Genomic DNA, 14,445 nt, shown 5'->3' with positions numbered 1-14,445 from the left:
TAGAAAGCAAGGGTGCTACCGGCTGGAAGCCACTCCCTACTAGCTATTTAATTCCCACCTTTGCCTGTGACCTAACAGTGACTTATTGGGTAAACCCTTCTGGAATATGCAAAGAGACTCTTAGCTTCCACCAACGCAAAAAGAACGTCAATCAGATCGTATCTGAGACCCACAGCAGAGACCCCCCGCTGTGCTGTGTATCCTACCTGCCTGGTGTTTCCACCAATACACTGGAAAAGCTCCTTGACTTGACTTCCTTTGTTCTGATACTACCAATGGAACATGGTATTAACCCGAATCTGTGTTCCTAAGCCAGTTACTCATATTGGGCTTTGAATAAATTCTCTCTTATTCCCTTTGACCCAAAAGCTCTGCTTTTGTGTGTTTTGTATTTATACCAACTAAGTCCAATGAGCTATTATGGACTGGACCCTAGGCCCTGAAAACAGCTACAAAAAGTGAAATTGGGACAATTACTAAGAACTGGCCATGGCAATTACTGCACATTACTGCCCCAATGGTCAATTTCCTGTAACTGTACCACTTTGTTGACCAGGCCACACACATTGTAGTATTTGGGGGTAGAATTCATGCCTGTGATTTACTTTCAAACAATAAAGGAAAAAATACATGAAGAAATTATAAAGAAGGTGGTTTATTTGGGCAAAACATATATGAGAATCTCTTTTAAACGTCAAAAATCTAAAATCATGTTAAAATAAACAACTGAAAACATTTCTGAAAAATAAATGATACTTTTATATATCAAGGAAAATGTCTTCCTAACTGACATTTCTTATTTTAATCCCCCTCAAATCATGTTTCAAGAGTCAGATATTTTAGGGCCTGGTGTTAGTGGTGCACACCTTTAATCCCAGCACTTGGGAGACAGAGGCAGGCAGATTGTGAGTTCGAGGCCAGTCTACAAAACTAGTTCCAGGAAAGGCTCCAAAGCAACACAGAGAAACCCTGTCTCGAAAAACAAACAAACAAACAAAAAACAAAACAAAACAAAAAAAGCAAAAAAATGATTCAAATATTTGTAAACATATACAAAGAATAGCAGCTTTTGATTAGACAAATTGTAGCAAATCCTCCCATCAATATTAAATACAGTAGAAAGAAAATCGAGGTCACACAAAGTAACCTGAATGAGCATTACTTATTCACTTACTCTCCAAATGTTAATATTAGTGGGAGAACTGAACTAATTAGATATAGTGTTCCACCTATCAAGTTTAAAATAGAATGAAGTGGGTTGTCATCACTCAACCATATACCTTCTTTAGTGGATGTGATATGAACTGCTCTTTCATGAGCAGGAAAACGCTGAGGTGGTACTTCTAAGTACACGCTTACAGAGCCCAGGGGACCCAGACCCCAGAGGACAGTATCTTACTTCTCTATCACATTACAGAGTCTACACAGCTCATTTTGATTAGTGTGAAGGAGCATGCAAAGCAGAAAACATGATTCCTAAAGGGTGCTACAGCAATCAGCAGGGCTCCAGTCAGGTCTCACTCCTTTGCACACAGCTTGGGAAGACAGGCATGTCTAAAAGAAGAAAACATTCAACCATCATCAAAGAGGCAATCCAGTCAAGTGAGCCAACCTCTGTAACCCAAACTGAGCTCTTCAATTTGCTCAGTCTTCAGACATTTTCTAAAGGCGTAGGTTGTAAAATAAAGACAGTTTAAATAGGCAGAGATGGAAACTGTGTAAAGCTAAAGCAGACCTGCTTCCTCATCCTCATCCTCCTCTTCCTCATCATCGGAAGCTGATGACAAGGGAGTTGGTGTGGAGCTAGCTTGATTATTAACATAGTCACCATACTGCATGCCTGTAAAGTGGAAAGCACAAACACAAGAGTCAAACCAACAGGAAAGGCAAGGAAATAAATCTTGACATTACATTAAAAGTGAGAAAGAACTCTGACATTCCAAAGAACATCCCAGCATGCATATTAATATCAGCAGATTATTACCAAACCAGAATCATTAGAAAAACCTATGCAAAGCAGTTTAGTAAAGCAATTTTAATCTGAACTAACTGGTTTAAGCATGAAAAAAGAACCATATATTACGCTGACTTTGGAACCCACAGTGGTGTTCTCAGAAAATATTTTAAGGTCATCTCCATTTACCATCTGCAGCCTTGGGTCTGTGGTGGTGCCCTCCCTGGAGAGCATGCTTTCCTGGGGGACAGTGATCATTTCACCTGAACTAAATTTGTATGGCTGAGTGCTAAATACATTCCATACTAGGTTCCCCCTGCATGTTAATGTCACCTTGGTAGTAACTCAGTTGCCATGACGGAAAAGGATGACAGTTAAAAATTGTACTGAGCACAGTTCTCTGCTCAGTGGGGACACTATGGCCCTTAGGTTCACAATGACAGAAGTGCAGGTCTGAGGTCCAGTAAGAAGGCGGACCATGGAAAAGACACACAGGCTGGTGTTGCTTCCTGATTAGACTTCCCTTGTCATACAGTTACTACATATTATTATTTAGTCTGGTAAAGTCAATAAGATAAAATTAACATCCATAACATTTTAAAGGAAAATACACCTAATCTAACATTGAAATGACAACACTTTATAGACACGAGTAAACACATGCTTACAAGGAAAATCTCATAGTTCTATTTGAAAAAGAAAAACCGCAGACACAGAGCTGGCATCTCCACGAACACCCAGTAGGTGCTGGAAGCACTGTGGAGAGCCACCAATCACAGGCTCTGTTGCCTCGCATGCTCTCGCTGTTACTTCTCGGGTGGCCTTTTGGTTAATGTAGGTAAACAGAACTCATCTTGAGAGTAAGAAAGTGGTTAACAAGCACATTTGAGTTTGGAGGAAAGCCAAGGTTAATCTGTAGGTGAGTAAAAGTAACTTTTACTTTTGTTCTTCCCACTAACACAGAGCATTGTGGGAAATCTGCTAGCTTTGCTGACTTGGGGTTTATTTTGCTTTTGTTTTTTCAGCTGGTTTCACTCTATAGCCCAGACTGGTCTTGAACTCACAGTACTCCTTATGTCTCAGCAAACTAAGTGATGAGCTTACAGGAGTGAACTATCATACTTGGCTAGCTGGAAAATTTAATACAGTTAAAACAGCAGTTATCTTGAATTCATCTGAGAAAGTAAAACCACATAAAATAGGTTCACAAATTACATGACAAATTGACGTCTTCCGAATTCAGTGACACGGTCCTTTAACCACCTACTTAAAATAAAAATTTAGCTAACATTAGGCCATAAGTTAAATATACAAGGAAATTATGATTAAAGAGATCAATAGCAAAAGGTTTCTCACAGAAGAAATCCTTAAATTTAATGACTTACTTTAAAATGTTACACTTCCTCAATGGGCTATTAGTACTCTAAAAGACGCGCGCGCGTGCGCACGCGTGCACGTGTGTGTGTGTGTGTGTGTGTGTGTGTGTGTGTGTGTGTGTGTGTATGTGCGCGCGCGCAAAGATGACACAAGACAAAGAACATATTGTTTGTTGTATTCTAGACAGGCCAGTAAAGGAAGCAGCGAGAAGAGAACCAGTCTTGATGGCTGCATTGGTAAGGTTGTTGATGATGCTACTCAAAAAAGCCATCATACAAAAGCAACTTTATATACATATTATAAAATAAATATTTTCTTCTCCAGATTTAAACAGATTTATTTCAATTATTAGGAAAGACTCTAAGCCCTGGCTGAAAGAAAATAAGATGGCTAAACAATGATAAAACTCATATAGCAACAATTTAATTCACTGAAACAAACATTTAAGTAAGAGAATAATATTATGTACTGTAGACTTTAGAATATATTGCAGTTGTCCATTTACTATATTAACTGTTACATACCTTTCTCCCACCATGACTTTTAATATTTTCAGAAATTAGCTTACCTTTGCTTGCTCAAATAAGCTCCACTAAAAGTTTAGGAATATTAGTAGATAAGAACATGACATTTCAGAACCACAAAAGAATAATAATAGCTTTGGAATAAGACCAGTCCACATGTAAAGGTCCTGCTTCAGGTATGTGGAGTATATTTAGAATGCAAACACTGGGCAGCCTTTGCCACAAAGCGGCTAACTGCCCCATAACAGCATCCAGGGATCCCACAGTGCTTCTACTCAAACCCTCTTTAAGAGCTAAAATGAATACACAAGGGTTAGGTCAACCATAAAGTAAGACTGTAACATTGCCTCCTAGAGCTCAAAACCAGCCAAAGAACTATACAAACATTACTGTTCTTACATCCTAAAGCACTGGGTTAGCCAAGACTTACAAGCTATGAATGTAATGAGAGCAAGAGGCAAAGAGCACTTCACAGGATGTAACATAACGAAGAGCACCGCAGTTAACAGACTCCAGAATGTAAGAGGCCACTCCCCCGTAGCATTGCAACAGGGACAGGATTTCTCTGGGGGTTCTCCTACTGAGCTCTTGGAAAAGTCTCTGATAATGCCTGAACCTTTCTGGACATATTTCCTGTTAAACACGGAATACTGCTATTAAGGAAGTTGAAGAAAAACTCATTTTGTTTTCCTTTCCAGTGTCCAAACTAAATAAATATACTTTCCTTGCCAATTCCTATTTCCGAATTTCTTCTGCACGTGTCGTGTCCTAGGTCTGACCCAGCAAGAGCGGTGATACCAAAAAGCATATCTGGATTAAATTACCTACTATTGCAGGTCTTGTTCAGAACACATCTTTTGGGCAGTTTAACAAAAGCTATCTTAATCGTCCCCACTCCAGCTATGCTGAAAGAAACTTAGCTGGTCTCCCAAGAGAACGACCCACTGTAGAGCGTATTTGCTTGATTTCGCGTATTTGATTGATTTATTTATTTTTAATTCAAGAGTTTTGATTTCAGAGCAACTTTCATCTTTGCTAGGGTTATCTTTAGAGCGGCACACATTAGAAGACTTCACACAGGCTCACAGGAATAGCAGCTTTATAATAAGCTCTCTTTTGAATGCCCACTCTGATGGTACTATATTTCCGCCTGAAGAAGTACCTTGCTAACAGCCTTCCCCTCATGTTACAAAGGACACAGTAGCCCCGACTCACCTACAACTCACTCTGAAATACTGCACTGAGGTATAAAATCTCTCTGGGTAGCTACAAAGAAAGTGTCATCACTCCTTAAACTTAAGACTTCTTTTCTGAAGATGCCGCAGGTAAAGGCAAAGCATTTTAGGAAGAGAACTTCTCTGGCATGGGCCCCTTCAGGTGAGGCCACAGGATTAAAGACAGCGAGGCAGTTTGCTTTTATCAGCCTGCAAACACTACTTTCAAAGTGTCCTGTGAGAGCAGAGCAAAACCAGTAAAAAAAAATACTCAACAGATGAGCAGTGTGACAGTGCAGATAAACACTAGGACTCTGCAAGCACTCAGGAGATACTGAGTGTGAGTTCAAGGGCAGCCTGGACTACACAGTAAGTTACAGGTCAATCAGGGCTACACAGAGAGCTCCTGTCTCAGACAAGCAAACAAACAAGAAAAAAACAACTGGGATTCTGGGTGCAGTTTAGGTTCAGTCACATTCTAGTTGTTAGCAATTAGGGAGTTATTAACCAGTGTGCCCAGTACTGCTGGGTCCTGGAAACCTGACTGGGGTGACGACGCAGGAATGAAGAAACTACAGACACTGAAGAAAAGACAGACACACATACAGAAAAGCTGAGATCCGGTAGGCTTTGCTCTCTCTGCTGGAGAGCACTTACTAAGCAACCCGGAAACTCAGCATGTTTATTATGTACAGCACAAGGAGGAGGGGTTAGTCTTGGTGGGAGGTCTCTGTAAGGGAACAGTCTCAGGCTGTAAATATCCAGGAGAGGAAGCTGCAGTTGGAAGGAGGAAGCTGCAGTTGGGAGGAGGAAGCTGCAGTTGGGAGGAGGAAGCTGCAGTTGAGAGGAAGCTGCAGTTGAGAGGAAGCTGCAGTTGGGAGGAGGAAGCTGCAGTTGATGCATCCTGTACACACTGTCAACATTCACGCTTGGACCAGGGAAGGCTTTGGCCCTGAGCCTGACCCAGAAAAGGCTTTGCCATGTCCATGGATCTGAGGCACTGGGGTCCTTGACATGGCCGTGCTCATGTCAAACAATACACATTCACTTAGGCCTTCCTCTGCTCCCTACATCTCCCCCTTTTTATTTCTTAGGTGTTCACGATGACTCTCCACGCTTAGTCCAGAGGTGGTTCGCTGTAATGCTCAACACCAGACTGCAAGGATGAGAAGAGGGAAGAACATAACAGCCGCTGTGCCCAACAAAAGCGAAAGAAGTGTCCTAACAGGTCCAACAGACTGAAGCTTGAAGCTTGTCCAGGTCTGTTTTGTGGTTTAGGAGCAACAATATTACATAAGGCCTCTGCATTCCTAGGGTATGCTGACACAATTGGGCCAAATCCTCCCTGTGATGGTGGGTCCAAACACTCAAGGGTTAGGCCTCGGTTCATTCCCCAATCACATCGATCTGCTCTTGCTATGAGGGGCTGCTATCACATGTGTCAGAGGTCATCGGTGTGACATTAAAGTCTGTCTGTGTCTAAGGGTTGTAGCTCACCCCTAATAGTTGAAGAGAGCCCACCAAGGACTCCAGGGGTTTACAGAGGGTGTCATCAGTATAAACAGACACGGAAGAATGTGACCAAGCCACTAAATGAAAAGGCAGTGGCCGGACACTGTAGGTCCAGTAGGCTTTTCCCCTGACTGGACTTACCTGGATAGATATGATTACCAGACACATCAGAAATATAGCCGCGGGGTTATTTCCCAACCCCAGGCCTCGTGCTCCCTCCTCCGACATTTGCATCAGCCTTTTTATCTGACCCCATGTTGGTGGTGTCGCCCTCCTTGAAGTTTGTGCAGGAGGCCTCCTCCTTGGAGAGCGCTCGACTGGCTTCAAGGGCCACACTTTGGGTTTCTCTGTGGGCTCCAGTCTCGGTCTCTTCACACCTGCAACCAGGAACTTCACTGCATCCACAGCTCTTTAGATGCCTTGAAGGTACCCAAAGTGGCTGTTCCACACCTTCAGGGAAGACACAAGAATACCCTCTTCCCCACATTAGCACGGGGAACAGGCCAAACCTTTTCCTGTCATGACATGTTTCCACAGCATCTTAGGTTTTATTTCCCTGTCCTTTGGGGACCAGTACTATTTTGTGGCCATAAGGCCATCTTCTATACGAATTCAATTTTAATGTAAATAAAGCCGTTTAGAGACTTGGTAGGGCAGAGAATTTTCCCCTTTTGCTTTTCTAACTGTTGTCTGAGTCACTTGTCCCTGAGAATTGTATGGAATGCCCTTGTTGTGAGCTATTTCGTGTTGGGTACAAGTTTTTTAATGCAGAGGAGGTGTAAGCAGGAGCACTGGCCATCTTGAGGAGCTCTGGATGGCCCATAACAGCAAATGCAAAAGACAATGAGAAAGAGTATGTTGGCAACCTCCCTGAGTAGACAGGATACAAACATGAGAACAGACAGCAACAGAAACATGCACAAACTTACTCTCCCAAAGGAGATGGCATGAAGAACATCCATGTGCCAGACAGCACTGGGACTAACATTCCGGGGTCAATGCTGCCACCGTACGTAGCAGGCTGGAAAAGACTGTAGTGGGTGCACTGCTTAACTAGTAGCCTAGCCTGTTCTCAGGAAATGGCAAATTCCCTTTGTAAAAAGCTGCTCTGATGATAGAGAACGACTATCACAGGCTTTCATCAAGGTAGCAACAGGGAAGCAGAGCGAGGACCCTGAGACCAAGGTGTCAGCCAATGGCCCGGGGAGAGCTGAATGTGGCCAAATATGGCAAACATAGCAGGACTCTGACATGGAAACAAGAGTTTCAGAGTCCTGGAAGAGGTGGTATAGCTCTTGATTTGGTGCCCGACCTACATAGGCTTGCCTAACTCCTACTACATAGAGGCATTGGCTGTAAATACTGCCAGAAGGGAAGGCGACATCACCCAGAACTATACAGACTGCAGGGTTCAGCTCACTGAGTGCGCTGCACCTCAGAACACAAGTAGGTGTGGTAGGCAGCTATAACGCTGTCAGAAGTGTCTGTAAGGACGGCTCTAGTTAAAGCAAGGGCTTAAGATTGTATGACCAAGAAAATAGCCCCATGAATAGATGTACAGTAAGTATATCTTGGATGGTGGAAGACGACAATCAAGCTGGCCAGGGTAATCAGCCAAAGAGCACTGGCAGACAGAGACTGTTACCAGAGCCAATGTTGTTGACCTGAATATGGGATGGTATTTACTTCTGGCTCTTTACCTAGCATTCCTGTAGTGTGGCTAAGGCCCTTTGAGATTAATCTTGCCACCAACTCATAGCAAAGTTTCAAAACCCTGGATGAGGAATGCCTTAAATCCAACTATTTCAAAATGCTCTTCGATTGCCAATGTGCCACAGTAGGGGTCATGGGTGATTTTAGGATTGCTAGTGAAAGAGGCTTGCCTGGGACCCATGTATGTCCCTGCACACAGCCCCAGCCATGTATGTCCGTGCACACAGCCCCGGCCATACAGGTAGAGCCGCCCTAGCCTCAAAGCAGCATGGCATGGAGAAGAGGGATCAGTGTCCCTCCTAAATTGTGGGAAAATGGAGAAAGTTCTTGTACAGATCTGAGCCACTTCTATGTCCCAATTTCCTTGAAAATCATTCAGTTTTGAGAAAATCCTTTCAAGTTTCTAACTTTTAAGGGCGTACAGCATGCTCAGCTACAATTTTACCTAGGTATCAGAATGGAGATGCCTTTTGGATCTCTTTTGGAGAAACAGATCTAAAGGTCTCTTTTTGAGACCAACAAACTTCACTGCCAGTTCAGATGAGTCAGATGACTGATAAGAATATCACCCACACAGTGACCCTTGGCATTCCAGCAACAAATTCCTAACACACAGCAGGGCTGCTTTCACGCCCTGAGGAAGAGCTGTGCAGACAGACTATGATTAGGCAGGAGAAGGGTAAAAGCAAACTTTTCAAGATAGCAAGGATGTAGCCAAATGGTGAAAAACAACACTTTAAGTCGGCTATAATTAAATAAAAATGTGATGGTGTGGCAATAGGTGATGGTGGTCCTGGGCCCACTGCCTGCATGACTGTGTTTATAGCTCTTAAATCCTATGGCAGCCTCTATTTATCTGATTTCTTTTTCTATGCTGAAGACAGGGGTGTTCTAGGGATTAAGGAACTGGTCTATGTGTCTGCCCTGTGACTATTTCTCCACCAAAGCAGTAGAGGCAATTTCCCCCCTCTGAGTGGTCACTGATCTACCCAGACAGCTTTCTCTGTGGGCCAAGTGATCTGGGCGGAGAATTTCCATCAGGCATGCCATGGAGCACTGACCAAGGCTGCTAGTGAAAACCAGCAGTCATGCAACATCCTACTCTCAGGCTTTTATAATTACCCTGAGGATTTATGGGGGTAGTTGCAACTTATATTTTACTCAAACCCCACAAAGGATTAAATCCCTGGTGTACTAACTAATAATGGCACGGCTTTGGCTATAAAAAAGGATTCCCATTTGCTCAGATATGTCAGCCCCATAAAGTCACAAGCATATTGCAGGGTATACAGCCTAAAATACCTTGATGACCTCCAGCATCCTGACATCTGATCACAGAGAACTTTGTAATGATGCCCACACTTTGCCGACTCCCTGTAGGCTGGTTGTGATTGGCTGAAGTGGCTATGCTGGAGGCCAGCACATCATCCCACAATCCTGGGCACATCTGCCCTGGTATCATTAAGCTCAAGAAAAGCTTTACCATTTAAGTTCAGCTTCATTTCTGAATATTTTTCTGTTACTCCTTGAACTTAGTAACATGGTTTGGAGACCCAAAACCCCCATCTTTATGGGACTAAGCTGTGAGCACCTTTCTTTGCTTAGTATTAGAGAATATCTCTAGGTGTGCTATTTTTAATTTAGGTGTAGTACCAAACCAAGTTTGAGGTAACTGAACCAGAACCTTAATCCCCCTGCACAAATGCCACCTATTACCCCTGGGAGAATCTGCAGTCCCTGGAGGCTCTGGCTGCTTCTGCCTAAAATAAGTCCTACTGTGCCTGCTGGCTTGGACCCATCTCATGTTAAGGGTTGAACTGAGGTTCAAGCCCCACTACCTGAGGCTGCCTAGTAGAGCTGATCAACGGTGCATTTTGGTGGCTGAGGGTTATTGGTCTGGCCTGCCAATTCTCGGTGACAGTACCTAGTGAAGGGATATCAGCCATTTCCCAGGCTCTCTGAGGCTGCTGCTGAATACCCATTTATAAACGGCATTTGTTAGTTCAATGGATCCCTCTCTGACATCTTGGGCATAAACCTGGGAGGCTGTGCAGACCATGGGAGATGGAGGGAAAGGGACATGCTTTTATTAAAATCTGAAATCCATGTGGCAGCAATCACATGTAAAATGTTCCACTTTTCCACACGTTACAGGCACCATTTCCCCCCTTCTCGAGCAAATAATTTATTTAAGGACTGAGGCGAGAGACATTGTTTGCAGGTGGCTAGGACATATGTCCACATACACTTTCAAAAGACAAGTGACAGGTAAGCACCTTTCCTGTCTCAGGGCCAGCCATCTGGAGGTACCATAGCTTAAAAGAACCAGGCTAAGGCCGGCTACAATTCTGGCTCTGCCCAAGGTTCTCCATAAGGTTTTTCCCCTTTGGAGGGCAATTCTCTCTCTATCTCATGGCAGCTATGTTAACCTGTTGGTAAGTTTCAAGGGATGTGTAATTGGTTCCTTCCTAAGTCTGGACCCAGGAACATGCATGTGGTTATAGCAGCTCCATGGGCTGGATCACATTGTGCTTGGCCTCACATAACTCTGAAACCCAGCCCTGAACAGCAGCTAACCCTCTGAGCTGAGGCAAGATTTCGCCATGCTTAGCTAATCAGGACAGGGTGAACATGCCCGTGGGTATACAGGGCCACAGGCCCACAGGCTACACAGGCTTGCTTGATCTATTCTAAGGCTTGAAAAGGCAGTCTCATGATAGCACACCATGTGGTTTGAATTTTGTGGATCAGGTCTGCTCAGACACAAGAGAACAATTAATACAATTAGTGTCTTCCTCAAACTTCTCAGCCTAACAAGATTTGCTGTAAAGGAGTGACATTACGCCCCCTTAGAACTCACTGCAGCCGAGACCCAAAGTGCAATCTCACCCTAGGTTGGGTATCCTCATCCTCGTAATCACTTTGCTCAATATTGGGATCCAGGGCACCAGGCAGGTCAGGGCAAGCCCCGCTGTGAATTCAATTTGCCCCTGTGCCCCTGCAGATCCAATTCTGAAGAGCCTGCCTTCCTCTGAGGAAACAACCATAGATCTATGCAACCACACAGAGGACTCCAAAAACTGTATGGGAAAATGGCAATACACTTGGCTTGTTCAGCCCTGTGTCCCTTAGCTTCTTCCCTCTCTTTTCCCAGGTAGACCAACTCCCGGTCCCTTCTTTTGGAAGCCAAAGGCATGTCTCCTGAACAAGTCTAAGAACACCTTCACAGCTCCCCCCAAACTCCTTCAGAGTATTAACATATGACTGCCCGTCTCTAGATTCTGCCTGCCCGTGTTTTACACCTAACACTTACAACTGCACCCCACCTTTACCTTCATTTTTATCTTTACCTTTATTTGCGAACTTCTGCTTCATTTTTATCTTTATCTTTACCTTTAATTGCGAACTTCTCTGGGGGGCGTTCCCTCATCCGACCGATGCAAGCTCCCCACAGTCCAGGGTCTCTGTTCAGGCGCCACTTGCCACATCCAGCATGGCTAGGTACTGGAAACCTGACTGGGGTGACGCGGGAATGAAGAAACTACAGACACTGACGAAATGACAGACACACATACAGAAAAGCTGAGACCAGGTAGGCTTTGCTCTCTCTGCTGGAGAGCACTTACTAAGCAACCCGGAAACTCAGCATGGGGTTAGCTAGTCTTGGAGGGAGGTCCCTGTAAGGCAGCAGTCTGGCGTAAACATCCAGGAGGGAGAGCTGCAATCGATGCTCTCCACACACACTGTCACCGCTCATGCTCAGACCAGGGGGAGGCTTTGCCATTTCCCTGACCCTGACCCTGACCCTGACCTGGGAAGGCTTTGCCAATTCCCACGAGTCTAAGGCATTGGAGTCTTGGTATGCTCATGTTAAATACTACACATTCACTCAGGTCTTCATCCACTTCCCATAACTAACTTGACGGTCTTTCACTTAATCTCTAAAATGGAGTAGTTACTACTCTCAAATGCATTAAGTTAAGTCCTGTGTATCACATGCTTGGACATATCATACCTGCTATGAACATATACATAAATGCTGTATATATTTGCCACCACTGTTTTATGTATATGATCTGAAATCAATATCAGTTGTTCTCTCACTCAGAGTTCTTTTCAGAGGGTCTAGTGTAACCCAGATTAGCTTCACACCTGGAGTGCAGCTGAGGCTGGCTTGGCTTTCTGTCTGCAACCTCTAGTGTCTTCCTTCTACCTATAGAGGTCATACAGTCTTCCTCTGTAGCACTGGGAGTCAATGAAGGTGCCTTCACACCTGATTTTTTTTTTTTTTTTTTTTTAAATGGGAATGTGTTCTAGAACCACCAGGTGTTTCCCCAGATATACTGAATAGAATTTTATGTGGAGGCTGAGAACATAAAGAACTTATTGGGCCAGCAGGAAGGCCAGGGCTCACACCCTCCGAATCCATACGCCAGCTGGTCAGGTGGAGCAGCCACCTATAATCCCAGCACTCAGGGAGGGACATTTCAGCAGAAAGGGGATCCCTGGGGTGTGGTAGTTTGCAAGACCATACAGAATTGTCTAGCTCCATGTTGAGCTAGAAACCCTGCCTCAAATTAAAGTGGGAAGCTACTGGGAGACATCCATCCATCAGGCTTACATATGCACACCCCCTACCCTCACACAGGGAAACATGCATGCAAACATGTACACCACACACACATACAAAAATTAAATCTGTAAGTGCCACCATGCCTAGCTTCCACAAAAAAAGTCTTAATAAAATAGTATGGTATATGTATAATCTATGCATATTCTCTCTAAATCCTCTCTAGTTATTTAAAATACCTAATACGAAGTAAATATTAAATAAGTACCTATTCTGCTGTATTTCTTATGGAACAATAACAAACTTAATGGCTGCATACGTTCAGTACAGATGCTTCCTGGATATTTTCAATTCTTGGGTGGTTTATTAAGTCTTCAAAGATAGAGCCTGGAGTCTGGATGGCAGTAGTGTGGTCACATTTTTTAAAGAGGGAGAGCTGCACCTCTTCCTAAAGCTCCACTCATACAGACTGTAACTTGCACGACCACAGTATTCTTGACTAACATAACAAGTAAGTTATATCTTAGATCTACTCAAAGGCAAAAAGCAATCTGCTCCTTAGAAAACAAATGAATAATAAGTGCTACAAATTCACACATCTCCAGTGTTATATTTTTCTGTTTTTTATGCAAGTAGCTGATCTTAGGTAAATGAAGACTTTGTCAACAGCCAGCAACAATAAAGATCAGTTATGGTTTAAATTGGAAATCCTTTGCTCTGCTACTTAATAACCTGTAATCTTGGGCAAGTTACTTCAACTCTATGCATCTCACTTCTTTAATCTGCAAAACAGAGACTTGTGCCATATGATTAACATGGGGATTAATGAAAAACTACAAAGTATCTTGAATGTCTTAAGTATGCAATAAATGTTAGGAGCTTCTTCACTTTCTAAAATGTGCAAGGAAGGAATTCTGTGACTGTCTGGGGGCAAAGTACTTTGTAAAAAGCTAACTGAAGTCGCCATCAAAGGGGAAGATACAAGAAGGAAGGCACCACTCAGAGCTCAAGTTCATGCTCAGCCAAGTCTTCCTACCACTGTGCCCCTGGGAGGAAAGACTGACAAGGACTGGATTCTATGCCCACACTCACCGGCTTTGGGAAGCAGCAAATACTTTTGGTGTTGATTCCTTTCAAATTAGTAAGAAATTTTACAACATATGATCTCATCAAATGACTCAAAGGTTTCCATTGGCTACAGATACTCAACAAACAGCAGTGAAAGCAGCCAATGCCTTACGTTGCTTTTTCAGAGCAGTGAAGATTCAGAACATAACACTTTTTTTCATAGTCAAGGCTAGAGATTGTCACACATAGTAAGTATGGTCCTTAACACAGTCCAAGTAACTGGGAACACAAACTCTGATCAAACGAAATACAGATTAGGCAGAAACATCAGTACTTTGGAACTTTTGCCATACAGAAAGTAACCAAGAAAACTTGGGAAAGAAAGGACAGTGTGAAGAAACAAGTTGCAAACAGTCTATGTCAGGTCTTTCTTGTTTAAGAATATTAAATTAACTACATGTTCTACCTATGATGCAAGTAGAGGCTGCAACCCCACCTTGACACCTCTCACCC

The 14,445-nt window shown here is 43.4% G+C and overlaps 1 protein-coding gene across 4 annotated transcripts in view; it reads right to left on the bottom strand.

Moving 5' to 3' along the window:
• Positions 1-14,445, bottom strand: part of Sec24b (SEC24 homolog B, COPII coat complex component) — a 74,492-nt gene that overhangs the window by 38,191 nt on the left and 21,856 nt on the right. The window contains exons 4-5 of one of the 4 annotated variants that reach the window (XM_051185507.1): positions 11,688-11,810; positions 1,736-1,840 (exon numbers count right to left, since the gene is read on the bottom strand). The exons of 2 other annotated variants lie outside the window; for them this stretch is intronic. In XM_051185507.1, coding sequence (XP_051041464.1) covers positions 1,736-1,840; positions 11,688-11,810 — 228 coding nt within the window. The remainder of the gene's footprint in view (positions 1-1,735; positions 1,841-11,687; positions 11,811-14,445) is intronic. One more of the 4 variants, XM_051185508.1, reaches the window with a different exon arrangement.

This window comes from Phodopus roborovskii, unplaced genomic scaffold (assembly GCF_943737965.1).
Source record: "Phodopus roborovskii unplaced genomic scaffold, PHOROB, whole genome shotgun sequence".
Taxonomy (NCBI): domain Eukaryota; kingdom Metazoa; phylum Chordata; class Mammalia; order Rodentia; family Cricetidae; genus Phodopus; species Phodopus roborovskii.
The sequence above is the reverse complement of the archived record's forward strand: the minus strand, read 5'-3'. Positions and strand labels throughout refer to the sequence as shown.